Below are 13618 nucleotides of genomic sequence, written 5' to 3'. Positions count from 1 at the left end.
AGTGTGGAGGCAGCAGAATCCTCATGCTAGTCTCCTGGTTTCCAGATCTTTCTTCTCTCTATTGGATCAGGCCTCCTGACCATCTGTCCTGCACTAGATGGTTGTGAGAAGCAGAGAAGGCAGAGGTGCTGTCTTTTGTCGCCACCTGGTAGGGTCGACTCCTACTGCCAGCGTCAGCCGGGTCCATTCAGTGCCTCTGCTGCCTCACAGAACCCAGCAGGCCCTCCCAGCCAGGGACCCTGTACCACTTCTGGGCAGAGGCTGGGAAACCTCATCACACTCAGCCCTACAGTGCAAACATCAGTGTCTCTGAAGACAAGGAATGGCCTTCATGTTCAGAAAATGTGTCCAAATCTCATACACTCCAAAAAGCCAAGCCAGCAGACCATCGCAACGCAGCCTGAAACAGAGAGCTCCGTGCATACGTTTAGAATGAATATCCTTTCACTATATAAAATTGTGCAACTGTTCCTCATTTTGAGAGAGGCACATCCCTCTGCTCTTTGATTTGCTCTTGAACTTGCGCTGTACTCCAAGCTTCTTCATTACCTTTGAATTCCCTCACTTAGCACAGTGCTCAGCCTACAGTAAGCATGGAGCAGAGGTCTTTTAAATCACTTAAACAAATAAATAAATAGAAATGAGTAAGCCGATGAGTGTGCGAATAAATTAATGGTGATTAAGCAAGCTTCAAATCCCAAGGAGAGAAAAACCAGCAAAGGAAGCCATGGGTTAATGACCCAAAGGCTTCTCTCGGGATGTATGCAAAAATATTATTACCAGGCTGGAGAGATGGCTGAGCAGCTAAGAACACTGACTGTTCTTGCAGAAGACCCGGGTTCGAATCCCAGCACCCACATGACAGCTAACAACTGTCCATAACTCCAGTTCCAGGGGATCCAACAGCCTCTTCTGTCCTCCGTGGGCATTGCAAGACACAGGTACACTTACCTTCATGCAGGCAATACACTCATACACATAAATAAAATAAAATAAAAATAATAAATGAAATATTTTTTAAAATATTATTACTAATAGGAAACTGATGCACTTTAATTCCCCCCTTTGCCATCTCCCACCTCAATAGTGGAGTGCAAGACTTTTTGTACCTACAGGGAGCAAGTATTTCTTTATAACAAATAAATTTGAGAACCAAATAAAAACTGATTCTTTGTGAAACTCCTTTAAGATTAAGATAAAAGTCCAAATACAGAATACCTATGTGTATGCCACAAGCATGTTAAAGGAGAAGACAGCTGGGCATGGTGGTGCACTCCTTTAGTCTCAGCACTGCAGAGGCAGAGGCAGGCAGAAGGTAGATATCTGGGAGTTCAAAGCCAAACCTCGTCTGTAACTGACTCAAAAAGACCAAAAAAAGAAAGAAAAGAAAAGAAAAAAAAGAACGAGAAAACACTGGGCTTAAGCAGGAAGGGTAGGAAGCCGAGCAGCTGAGCATGGAGCAAATTCCTCCTCCATCTCCCCTCTCCAGACTTTGCTGGGCTGGGCTGGACTGAATTGGGCTGGGCTAGCAGGTAGCCAAAGCCCTGGTTGCACAGGTCTAAGTCCCCATGCTTCAGAGCTCTGTGGCATGCTGGAGAGGAGCCAGGAGCGGGAACAGAAGATGGAGAAATCTTAGATGCTGAGCATCGCTCCTGAAAATACAGAGCACTACATAAAGGGACTGTTAAGTTATTGGATTGGACAAAGGCTTAAACTACAGTGGACATTTATTTGATTCTTTCTTCTTCTACTGAGTGGACCACAGCTCTTAAGGGATATTAAGTTAAATGGACAAAATGAAGAAACTACATTTTCCCTGCATAAACATGTTCTGTGAGTAAAATTTCAAACCCTGCTACAAATTCTTCACCATCCTTTTGTGTGTGACTACTAATTCCCTTTCATCTAGAAGCCCAAGACCATTATGCGTGTGTGCATGAGTGTGTGCGTGTGTGCGTGTGTGTGTGTGTGTGTGTGTGTGTATGTGTGTGCCAAGTGGTTGGCCTGATAAGATTACAGTAACAGGAGCTCACAGGTTGATAGTGTCTTGCTCCCCACGTGACCTCTAGAGTTGATGCCATGCCGTTCATGGGGAACTTCCAAGGTTCTCTGAGCAGTAGGCTCCCTCCAAGCCCCTCTAGTCTGCTAGCCAGAATGTATGGCATGGTTACAGAGAGCCAGAGCTGCTTGCTCACCTGGTACTGTGGAAAGGTGGAGTGGCTAGAGAATACTGGTGGAGGCGGACAGTTCAGGTTGAGCCAGAGAGGCTGGTTCAGGGTGGTGGAGGTCAAGGCTGTGGTGAAGCGTGGGGTGAAGACATTGCCTGCATACTTCACGTTGTTCTTGTCGGGCACTGTTGCTGGTGGGTTAACTGCAAGTCACAGCAGAAGGCAGGCAGCTCAGTGAGAGGCGGAGAGAGGCCAGGATCCCTTCTGTACCACAACTACACAGGGAATCACAGTCTCAGGGGTGGGGCCCTTTTAAGCTCCAAGAGGGTCCTTCCAAGTCTAGATGATACACAACTCCGGGAAAACACTTTGCTAGTTGGAAGGGCTGGTTTCTCTCTCATCATTCACTGGTAAATGAGGCTCCTTAGCAAGACGTGTGGTAAACAATGTTGCTAAGACTACATTTTACCTGCTTGAAAAATCAAATTCCAGATTTATACTTTATACAAACAAGTACAAGTTTATTGTAATGCATTCCTCTTTAGTGATTACAGCTGCTCCCACCAGTGCTGGACACTCAGCAAAACTAGAGAACTTTGTGTGAAGTTGTATCTATAGATTTATTTGTGTGTGTGTGTGTGTGTGTGTGTGTGTGTGTATGAGAAAGAGACAGAGAGAGAGGCAGAGAGAGAGAGAGAGAGAGAGAGAGAGAGAGAGATTGCCACATGTGTGCTGGTATCCGTGGAGGTTAGAAGAGGGCATTGGATCCCCTGGAGCTGGAGTTAGAGGCAATTATGAGCCACCCAACATGAATCCTGGGAACCTTCAGCTCCTCTGTAAGAGCAGCAAGTGCTCTTTACCTCTAAACCATCCCTCTAGTTCCCAAAGCTTTTCTAAATATTTTAAAACACGAAATAGTTCAATGTGGGCTAATTCAAAACCGAATCTAAAAACATACGGTTACATTCAATTGTTTCTGGATATGAATCCTGCTGGATTCTCTTCCTCTACAAAGACATTCTGTGAGATTATAGAATCAGAAATGGATCCTCGGTTTCCCCCTGCAAAGGCATTTCTTTAAAAAACAAAAGTTTGACTGAGGCAGTTGTAGGAAGGGAAGGGAAAGGAGAGGGAGCCAGGCTAATTAGTCTCCATGTAAAAAGATTCTCAAGAGTGGGTTTTGCTGTGAACTGGGCAACCAGAGAAACTGTAATTTATCCTAGGTAAGGGCTGTGTTTCCTATCAGACACTGTTAGTGCCCATGGGATCCCTGATAACCAACTACACTGATTCCCATGAGGGACTCCAGGAGAAAGTTATTTCCCCATTTTTATGGTTTTAAAAAAACCTGACACCTGAGGAAAGGTAGCGACTTCCCGTGGGGAAGACAAGGAAGGCACCCTGCCTGGTCTTCAAGGTTTTCTGGGAAGCTTTCTTCCTCAAGAAAAGTCCACTTACATTTCAGATCCAGCCCATCCACATCCACTTTGCTACGAAGCTTCAGCTGCCCACTGGGGTTCTTGGGGGCCCCGAAGATTTCATAGAGCAGGTTCTTCTCAGCAGGCCACATGGGCTTCTTGCTTGGCAGGGCCATGGAGATAGTGCCCACTGGGTCACTGTGGCCCTCCTCACCACAGGTATCCTTCCAGCTCTGGGGCAACTGGCTGAGAAAGAGGCTCTCTGGACCTTTGGCCAGCTCTTTGGTGCCAGGGTTCCGTTCTACAGAAGAAGGGAAACTGAGTCAATGAGTCTGGAAAGTCAAGTTCCGGAAGCCGGGAGTGATTTCTTGTAGAGTAAATGATGGATCTTCTATAGCACATGCTAGAGGTTCAAGCCACTCTAGGGACTCTTGCAGTCAAATACAGCCCCAGGCTCATTCTGTAGCTCTGATTGCTACTCATGCTGGCCTTCCTGCTGTGTGCATCCATCTCTCCATCTCCCCATTCACCCATCCACTCATCCATCTGCCTGTCCATTCATTCATCCACCTATCCACTCATCTACTCATCTATCCATTCCCATCCATCTATGTATCCATCCATCTTCCTAGCTATCCACTTATTCATCTATTCATCTATCCATTCATCCACCTATCCATTCATCATCTACTAGTGATTTCTCATCCATCCATCCATCATCCATCCATCTACATCTTCATTCTTCCCTCTCTCTTTTCCTTCCTTTTCTTCATTCATTCCCTCCTTCTTTCCACACACAGTGCCAGGCTGAGTATGTAAAGATGACTTGAATATAGTTCTTGCCATGAGGGAGCACGTGGCTTAGTTGAGGAGGCACATAACACTACAAAATACACAGTCTGAGCCACATAGCTTGGCTGCTTATCACGAACTTCACCTCTGCTGTGTTTCTTACAGGCAATTCAGCTCTCCTGCCAGTGCCAGGCCTTGCCCTGAGTACTGGGGACACAGTGATGAGTCAGAACCAGACTGCCCTGTAGGAGCTCACACAGAGAAGGAGGGAGAGATGTGCCCAGAAATAGCTCTAGGACAAGGCAGATGGGCACCATGAGGTGACAGAGAGACAAAATGGGAGAAGACATTGCCTGGGATCACTTTTGTCTGAGTGAGTCCTTTAACCAAGAAGGAAGTAAAGTTTTAGCAAGGCCTCACATGCAAGAGTATCTGGGAGAAAGGTGCCACAGGCCTAGACAACTGCAGACAAACATCAGGAAACATCAAAGAGACACAGTGAGTCACCGTAATTGGCTGGAGAAGGACACGATGGGTGCCAAACTCAGGTCTCACTCCAAACACACCAAGTGTCCATCCCTCCTGCAAGAACACGGTGACACAGCAGAGCCCCCCTCCTCAACAAGGCTCTCACTTACCTTTCCCCTTAGTGTTGGAATTCTTTCTTCAAAAATCAAGTGCATGTGTGTATATGCGGAACAGAGGATGGAAAACATTCTAAGAAAAATTGCGTCTGTACTGAACACGTACAGATTTTTCTTGTCATTATTCCCTAAACAACACAATCTAACAAGTATTTACACAGCATTTATGTGGTATTAGGTATCATAAGTAAACTACATTGCGTAGGAGGATGTGTGTAGGTTGTACGCCATTGCACATACGGGTATTCAGCATCAGTGGAGTTGGGTATTTGAGACTGGAACCAAAATACAGAGACAGCTTTATATATGTGTGCACGTGTATACATAAATTGTGTTCTATGTTATATAATATACACATGTGAATACATACGTATACATACACGTTGTTATTAAGACATTTAAGTGTTGGAAGCAGGAAGTGGGCTTGCCCTCTAGCTCCTTCAGTTTCCCCAGCTTGACTGTCTCTGAAAGCCTCCATAAAGCTATAAAGCTGACCGTGAAGTCCACCTGCAACTGGATGGCAGTGTACTGCCCTGGACACACTGCAGGCATCTGGAAACTCTGGTAAAGGGCAGATCTGAGGACCTGTGTCTCAGTGTTATTATTGGGAGTGGACATGATCCCACCAGATCATGAATCCCTAACCCAGCCCATCGGTCTCCAGGACTGATCTGCACATCAGACCTGCCATCCCAGAGTCATTCCGGCAAAGGGAAGAGCCGCTCCAGCCTGGGCCAGTTTAGGAGACAATGACAATTTTAGCAGAACATATCCCCAGAGTCTCTTCCAGGAGCTTCTCTGGTTGCTGAGTTTAGCCCCCAGCTAGTGTGCTGAAATAACAGCAAACCCACTAATAATAGCCCTTTCCCCAGAGACTAGACTGGTACACCTGCACCTCTCATACACCTACAATCAGTCCCCTGAACGTCTGCAATATGCCCCCTCTGAGGTCCGGGTCTGGGTTTACTTACCAATTTCTTGGCTGACTCTCTCTCTCTCTCTCTCTCTCTCTCTCTCTCTCTCTCTCTCCTGTCTTTTGCTTCACACCTATGTAACTACACACATGATAAGTACAAATACCAACATATAAACAGGCAGACACCCAACAGATGAACCACTCCTGTGCTTTCTCTAATGCACTCACCCTGGCAAAGCTCCCTCTGGCACACCTTTGCCTACAGATTTGTACACAAAGACACTTTCAGAAGGTAGTTAGGGGGAAATGGGCATGATACCTCTAATCCAGCAATCCCTTAGGCAAGGAAGATGGAAGGTTCTCTCTAGAAGGAAGAGGTTGGGTGTCCCTCTATTCCCTAGGGAAGGGATCAAGCCTCTCCCACCCACAGCTGTCATCCCAAAACCCTGCGACTCCTCTAGACCTGCTGCACACTGAGTCCAGCTTGCCATATTTGCTCTGATTTCCTGGGCTCCCTCTAGTGCACCAGAACACAGAATGTTCTGGATGGTGACTGTTCTTGGTTTTCAGGGAGGTGAACTGGGCTCTCCCCAGACAGGCACTGTCAGTTATTGCTTCACACCCACAGCCTTATCGGGGGGGGGGTGGCCTTTCTTTTGACTGGCACAAGCATGATCTACTCTCCTAGTGGGTGCTGACTGTAGGCAAATGAGCCTGTCATCTATCAGCCTTCTTGGAACCATCCAATCTGAATGTACACAGCACAGAATCTCAGGGAGAGGTGGGGAGATACAGGAGGGATTGGGTTTCCAGGGAAAGCTGTGGACTCTTCAATCAGGTGTTGGGAATATACTTATCTAAGCCTCTAGAGTCCCAGAAAACAAATCCCAGGACCAACAATCAGAACTGTGCCTGGATAACTTACACCCTAAGTGGTGGACCAAGCCTGATGGCCAGAGCAGATGGATTCATCAGAAGTTCAGTGACCCCAACTGCCAATCAATTTCCCTTTCTAGCCTCATCCCCAGGCTAGGGCTTCCTCCTGTAGGAGTGCCCTGGGTACCTGATAGAGTCAGAGATTTGCTACTTCCAGGGACTGCAGGGATGGTTCAGTTGGTACATGCTCGATACATAAGTGTGAGGATTATATGTTCAGATTCCCAGCATCTGTGTCAAAAGCTCTGTGTGGTAGTGAGTGTGTGTAATCCTAAATGTGGGGTAGGCAGAGTTAGGAGGATCCCTGGAGCTCCCTGGCCATCTAGTGAGCTGCAAGTTCAGTGAGTGAGAGACCTTATATCAAAAAATAGAATGGATGGGGCTGGAGAGACGGCCCAGCGGTTAAAAGCACTGGTTGCTCTTGCAGAAGACCTGGGACCCACATGGTAGCTAACAATCCTAGCACCCACATGGTGGCTAACAACCATCTGTAACTCCAGTTCCAGGGGATCTGATGGCCTCTTCTGTCCTCCACAGGTATTGTATGACGCAGGTGCACTTACATACGTGCAGGCAATATACGTATACACATAAAATAAAAATTAATAAATCAAAAAAGTGGAATGCAGATTCATAGAAGACACCCAACAGTGATCTCTGGCCTTCACACATACACATGCATGCACACACATGTGCACACACGAACATGTGTATATACATACACCCTTCCACTCACACAGATGGGAACTGAGCCCATGAAGTGCTTATCTCTTCTCAAAATGAGCTGGAAGCAGGGCCTCCATGTTTGCACATACCTCATGTGTGTTTGCACATACCTCATGTGTGTTGTGCCTTGCCCATCTGTATCCAGCTGAGGAGCTACAAGACTAAAGTCTGCACTGGGAGCCTGCACCTCCCCTGGAGGCTGCTTTGCCCTGCTTTGCACAAAGATCTGCATCGGCCTTGATCAGCTTCCTAGAAGGCTCTCCTCCTGGCAAACTCCTTCACCTCCCTGTTCCCAGCCCCACTCACGCGTCCAGTGGTGCCTCTCCAGGGTGGAGTCAGCCTCATTCTTAGAGCAGATCTTGGCAAACACAGGGAGCTGCCTCTCCGGAGGTGGGCACTCAGGTGGTTTGTCAGAAAGGGCAGGAGGAGGTGGGGGCTGCAGCAGCAGGAACGGGCCAAGCTCCGTGGGCTCCTGGGGTCCAGAGCCACTGAACATGTTGTTCTGCAGGAAGTCCTTGATGACCTTGGTCTCCTCCAGTACCATCTTGTTGTCGGGGGCCGTGGAAAGTTCTGTGGACTTCGGCGGAAACTGGGCTAGGAGCTTGCTGATCTCTGAATTAGAGGCACCTAGACTCTGGCCTTTGTCCTTAGTCCCTTTGGCACTCTTGGCCTTGGCAGCTCTCAGGATTCCTGTGACTGTAGGCATGGCAGAATCACAGTCCTGCCTGGTGGCGATGACGGGCATGGGCACGGACAACTTCTGCTCCCAAAGCTTGTCACCAGCCATGATGGAGGTCCCTGGGTACTCGGTGTTCTCTGCCCCCAAAGGAGGCACAAGAAAACAGGGATCCAGCTCCTGGGTCCCTTGCAGAGGGCCGACAGGTGTTGCCAGCTCCCCAAGGCCCTCTTGGACCAAGATGAGGTGCTCTTTGGTGAGGCTCAAGAATTCCTTCTCCACAAGCAGGGAGATCTCATCTTTGCCACTGCTCAGCTCCAGAGCACTGAAAACAGGTCAGAGACAGATGAGTTAGTGTCTGCTCTTCAACCATTGGCTCTGTCAGTAGGACATGGGCCCCAGGGAAAGGGAGTGGATTCACAGCCTGATGAACACGTTTCCTGTTGAGAAAAACCTGTTGCTTTCTCAAGAGAGGAAAGGGACCAGACAGAGATGCACTGAACTCTCAACAGGACTCAACATTGCCCACTGAGCCATAGTGCTGAAAGCATCCATCATACCCTGATCCCTCATAATGAGGACCTGAAGCAACAAAGACCAGAGAGGTGGTTCACTGAGGAAAATCTGCCCAGCAGGAAAGGGGCTGGCAGTGAGTGAGCAGCTCAAAGCAAGGGGTCCAGAGCACTGAGTCTGAGCCTGGAGAAGTCCCCAGGAACACAGCACAGCTGGCCCCCCTCTTGGAGGAGTGGACAGACAGTCAACCTCATGCCTGGCTCTGTCACTACTCATCTGTATGACTCTGAGCAAGCTTTTCAGGATTTCGGTCACCCCCGTCTTCTCATGTGATTACAAAGGATATCACAGAAGTACATTTGAACAGAGCAGACACAGTATCCCAAGGGTGACACACCTGTCAGCTGCTATTCCACAGGACTCACAGTTTGACCAGACCCTGTATCCTAGATTCCTCAGTGTGACCATCTAGGTACTTGTGTCTACCCTTGCTGGGGTAACTTCTGACTGGATCATGGCATCTGGATTGGTTTCAAATTATAGGAGACAGCAGCACTTAGTTAGTCCTTGAACTGGTTCATAAAGCTTCCCTTGTATTCCCATACTCCTGTCCTCTACCCACATCATTGGCCCTGGACTCCCACAGTCTGATGACACTTGATAGTCCCATGGACACTGAGCTCCTGATTACTGAATCTCCTTGGGAGACAGAGAAGGTAAGCCTGCCATCCAAGCTACCCACCAGCATCCTTGGGGGGGAATACTTTCTCACACTGCATTACCAAAGGAACCAAGACCCCCCAGCTTAGATTCATCTGCTATCCCTACTCGAAGGGATCCTGGGAGGTGTAGATGGAGTGGCCTAAGCCTGGAACATTCTGGAAACCCACTCAACGCTCCACCTTGGGCACACCAAGAGGGAAGATGATGAAGAGTCAGGGAAAAAATGAAAGGAAACCATGGGCAGAATTTAGCCTCGGCTGGTTCACAGTGCATAACCAAGACATGGTCCATTAAGAGGGCACAAGGTGTTCATAACACAGTGCTGGTGAGATGCCCCTACCTTCCTGGTAGTGCTGTCTACACACACACACACACACACACACGCAAAATAAAATGCATACACATCTTGATGCACACACATCTGCACAGAAGCAGGCAAGTACTCAGCTTATATGATGTCATCACCTGCAGGACCAGGGATGTAGCCCCTGCTCTTGGGAGTCTGCAGTATAGGGACAGGTTCCAGTCTTAAAAGCTTCTTCTGTGCCACACATGACCCTTTTAGCTGCTGGGTCTTAATGAGAAAGGCTGAATAGCCAGGGTACTCAGGGAGCTGGGATGTTAGAGGTGAGCTACATACCAAAGATATATAGGGCATGTCTCTACATTCCAATCCCCCATCCTGAGCCCACTCTACCACTCCCTGAACCTCAGCCCTTTGGGTATCCTCTCCAGACCTGGAGGCAGAAAAGAATGCCTAGCACAAGTTAACTCCAACCAACTCCAGCCACACAGACCTGGGTTTGAACCCTAGCAATGTTACTTAGGTCATGCCAGGCCCTGGAACCTCAAGGTCCTCCCCTATAAAATGAATGTAACACCTAATGGAACATGCCTCGTGCACGTGTTGGGTAACCCAATTACTATGGGTTATGAGCATTTAGCAATGAGAACTGGACCTGACAAGTCCTGCAGGGCCATTGGGGCTGTGTGTGAGGCAGGCTTACCTCCTACTTGAAATTTTCTCTTTCCCTCATGCTCTCTCTCCTCCTCCCTGACCCTCTTTCTTATCCCTTTCCTTTTGCCTCCTTCCCATGTCTAGACTTAGGGCTATAAATAGGCCCATGCTCACTGATGTGCCCTGTGAACAATCAGAATAAAGAAGATGCCCCAACTTTCAGATCTGCTTCCTCCTCCTCCTCTTCTTCTTCCTCCTCTTCCTCCTCCTCTCCTCTTCCTCCTCTTCCTCTTCCTCCTCCTCCTCTTCCTTTTCCTCCTACTCCTCCTCTTCCTCCTCCTCCTCTTCTTCCTCTTCCTCCTCCTCCTCTTCCCCCTCCTCCTCCTCCCCTCGTCCTCCCCCTTGTCGTCCTCCTCCTCCTCCTCCTCTTCCTCCTCCTCCTCCTCCTCTTCCTTCTCCTTCTCCAAGGGAACAGGTGAGTCTCAACTCCCAGAAATCAGACACTTGAAGGACTAGTTCCCCCTCCCACCTCCACTTGTAAAGCAGGTGGAATGCCAATAGCTTTTCAGAATTACACTCACCTCAATGATATTCATTTTTAACACTGATCGTGGTATTGTGGTCACACTTAAACAACAACAAAAGCAGTCCCTATCTCTCAGAGCTACACATTAAATATTTATAGATCAAATTATGTCTGGAGTTTCCTTTAAAATTAATCCGGCTAGGGAAGGGAGGGAGGGGGGAGAAAAGGAGGGAGGGAAGGAGAGGATGTAATAGACGAAACAAAGCCCCTCATTGGCTACACATGTCAGTTGTGGGGAAAGCTGGAGGCAGACACGTGGGGTCACCATGCTAGTCACTCTGCTTGGGTCTATATTTGGTTTCTGTTGTTTTTTGGTTTTTAATAAAACATGTTACATGCATATACACACAAAAAGTCACCACTGAATCTTTTAAAATACCAGCTCCAAGCTGCAGAAAAGCAGCTTTATTTCCCAATGCCTCTGGGGGATAGGTGGATGTGGGGGGGGGTGTGCATGTACATGCATGTGTGTGCATGTTGATGCCAGGTGTCAACCTCAGGCATCATCCTCGGGAACACTGTCCACCTCCTTTGAGACAGGGGTCTCTTGTTGGCTGGGAGCTCACTAATGAGGCTAAAATCGCTGGCCAGCAAGCCTTAGAAACCACCCATTTCCACCTGCCTGGCACTGCGATTACAAGTGCATATCAGAATGCCTGGAATTTTTGCATGAGGTCAGGGGATTGAATTTCAGTCCTTTTGCTTGTAAGGCAAGCACTCTGAGTCGTTTCCTAAGCTCCCACAAATGCACTGTCTAAGGGACCTTGAGGTCCTTGGACCAAAACACCTAAGTATGGCCCTTAATTGACACCCATCTTGACCCTCTTGCCATCCCTAGTCCAAGAGCCAGGCAGTGGAGCGGGAGCAGCAGGTGCCAAGTGGGAATTCCTGAGCTGCCCCTTAACAGCTACTTTCTAAGCCTTGCTTTTTCCCATCTGTCTAGTAGGGTCACACTCTCCTCTCAGGGTTATACTGCAAAGATGCTGTGAGGTAAGTCAGGCAAACACTCAGCACAAGTGTATATTCATTTGTGACTAAATCTGTGAAAAGTCACCCAACATACCTCTTGCACAGCCCACCACCACCACCACCACCACCACCACCAGACCCTGCAGACACCTGCAGCAACACAGAAGCCCCCTCCTCTTTCTACCCCACAGCCCTGTGGCATCTGAGGAATCACTTATGTTCCTCCTGGTTGCTCCCACTTCCTTTTCACCATCTAAATCCACAGCCTGGGGGACATCGCTTCTACTGACCCATCCTGGTCATTCCCCTCTGGACACTCTGCAGAGGCCAGTGGGGCTTTTAGCAATCTAGAGAATAAGCAGCACGCTTAAAACAGAGGTGCCTCCCTGGCAAGGCCTCCACTTGTCCCTCAAAGGCCACTTGAGGCATTGTTTATCTTGAGGTCACCACGGGCCAGATGGGTAGCCAGTAGTCACACGCTTGATCTTCTCCACATCCACGGACACCAGACGGTATCATCCACACTTCACAGATGGGGAGAGTAACCCCGACTGACCAAGGACCTGTCACCATGCTCAGGAGGAGGTTGGTGTAAGGACACAACTGGCCCAACTGCCTGCACTCACTCCGCCTCCCTCAGCGGGCTTCCTCTCTGGAGAGTTCCCCAATGAGGTCCCCCAGTTCCTGGCTGGGCTTTGTTCTCCAATCTAAATGCAATCAGGCATATTGCCTCACTCATCCCATCACTCCAACCCTTAGAGGATCATCACAGTAAATCTTGAGTCTGTCATCCATGGCATTAGCCATCCCTGACAGCTCCATGTCAGCTGCATGTCTGATGAATGCGTCTTCTGACTCTTCTGGCAATTTATAGTTAGAAATGTTGAACAGGAAAGAGTCCAGAGCAGGGCCATGGGGACACCCCTGAAGACCACACTTCTAGCCTGACACCAATCTGGGATGAGCACTTGGGAGAAATAAATCACCCCCATCACCTGTCTCAACTCCTCCATGAGAGCCCTTCATCAACATCCTGCTGCAATCAAGATTCCCCACATACTCAGAGGTCCCTAATCCTGTGTCTCCCCTACCTCCCTTCCCTACATCCCCAAGAAAATAAGATTTGCTCATTCTTATTTGTTTTAGAAAACTGCACGGTCACAGAGCTAGAACATTCTCAGAACTCAGATCAAGCTATTCTCCTGCTTAAAACCGTCTTGTGGATTCTCATTACTCACAGGATAAAAATCCAAACTCCTTTATGATCCCCAGGATACTACACAAATTGGCCCCATCTCCTACTCCTTCTAGTCAGCTTGATCTTTTAGCTGCTCCTTGAACTGTCAAGCTCATTCCAGTCCTGGGGCTCTTGCATTTCCTGTGGAATAATCTACTAACCCCAAGATTGCCCCTTGCCTGACTCCTCCACATCATGGAGGTATCAGTTCAGATGTAGTCTCAAAGTGGCCTTTCCTATCCGTTTTTTAAGAACTGCCCCTCTCCTTCTTGCTAGACATGCTCTGTGGGGTCTCCATCAGTCTGTTTCCTTCATAAGCCTCTGTCCCTATCATTCGGTATCTTTTTAAAGTCTTT

At 48.3% G+C, this 13618-nt stretch overlaps 1 protein-coding gene across 1 annotated transcript in view; it reads right to left on the bottom strand.

Moving 5' to 3' along the window:
• The window catches only part of CUNH1orf94 (chromosome unknown C1orf94 homolog), a 44089-nt gene that overhangs the window by 14783 nt on the left and 15688 nt on the right, over positions 1–13618 (bottom strand). The window contains exons 3-5 of the mRNA XM_008829248.1: positions 7907–8601; positions 3627–3887; positions 2196–2371 (exon numbers count right to left, since the gene is read on the bottom strand). Coding sequence (XP_008827470.1) covers positions 2196–2371; positions 3627–3887; positions 7907–8601 — 1132 coding nt within the window. The remainder of the gene's footprint in view (positions 1–2195; positions 2372–3626; positions 3888–7906; positions 8602–13618) is intronic.

Source organism: Nannospalax galili, unplaced genomic scaffold (assembly GCF_000622305.1).
Source record: "Nannospalax galili isolate Female #2095 unplaced genomic scaffold, S.galili_v1.0 scaffold473, whole genome shotgun sequence".
Lineage (NCBI taxonomy): Eukaryota > Metazoa > Chordata > Mammalia > Rodentia > Spalacidae > Nannospalax > Nannospalax galili.
Note: the sequence above shows the minus strand (reverse complement) of the source record. Positions and strands in the feature narration are given on the sequence as shown.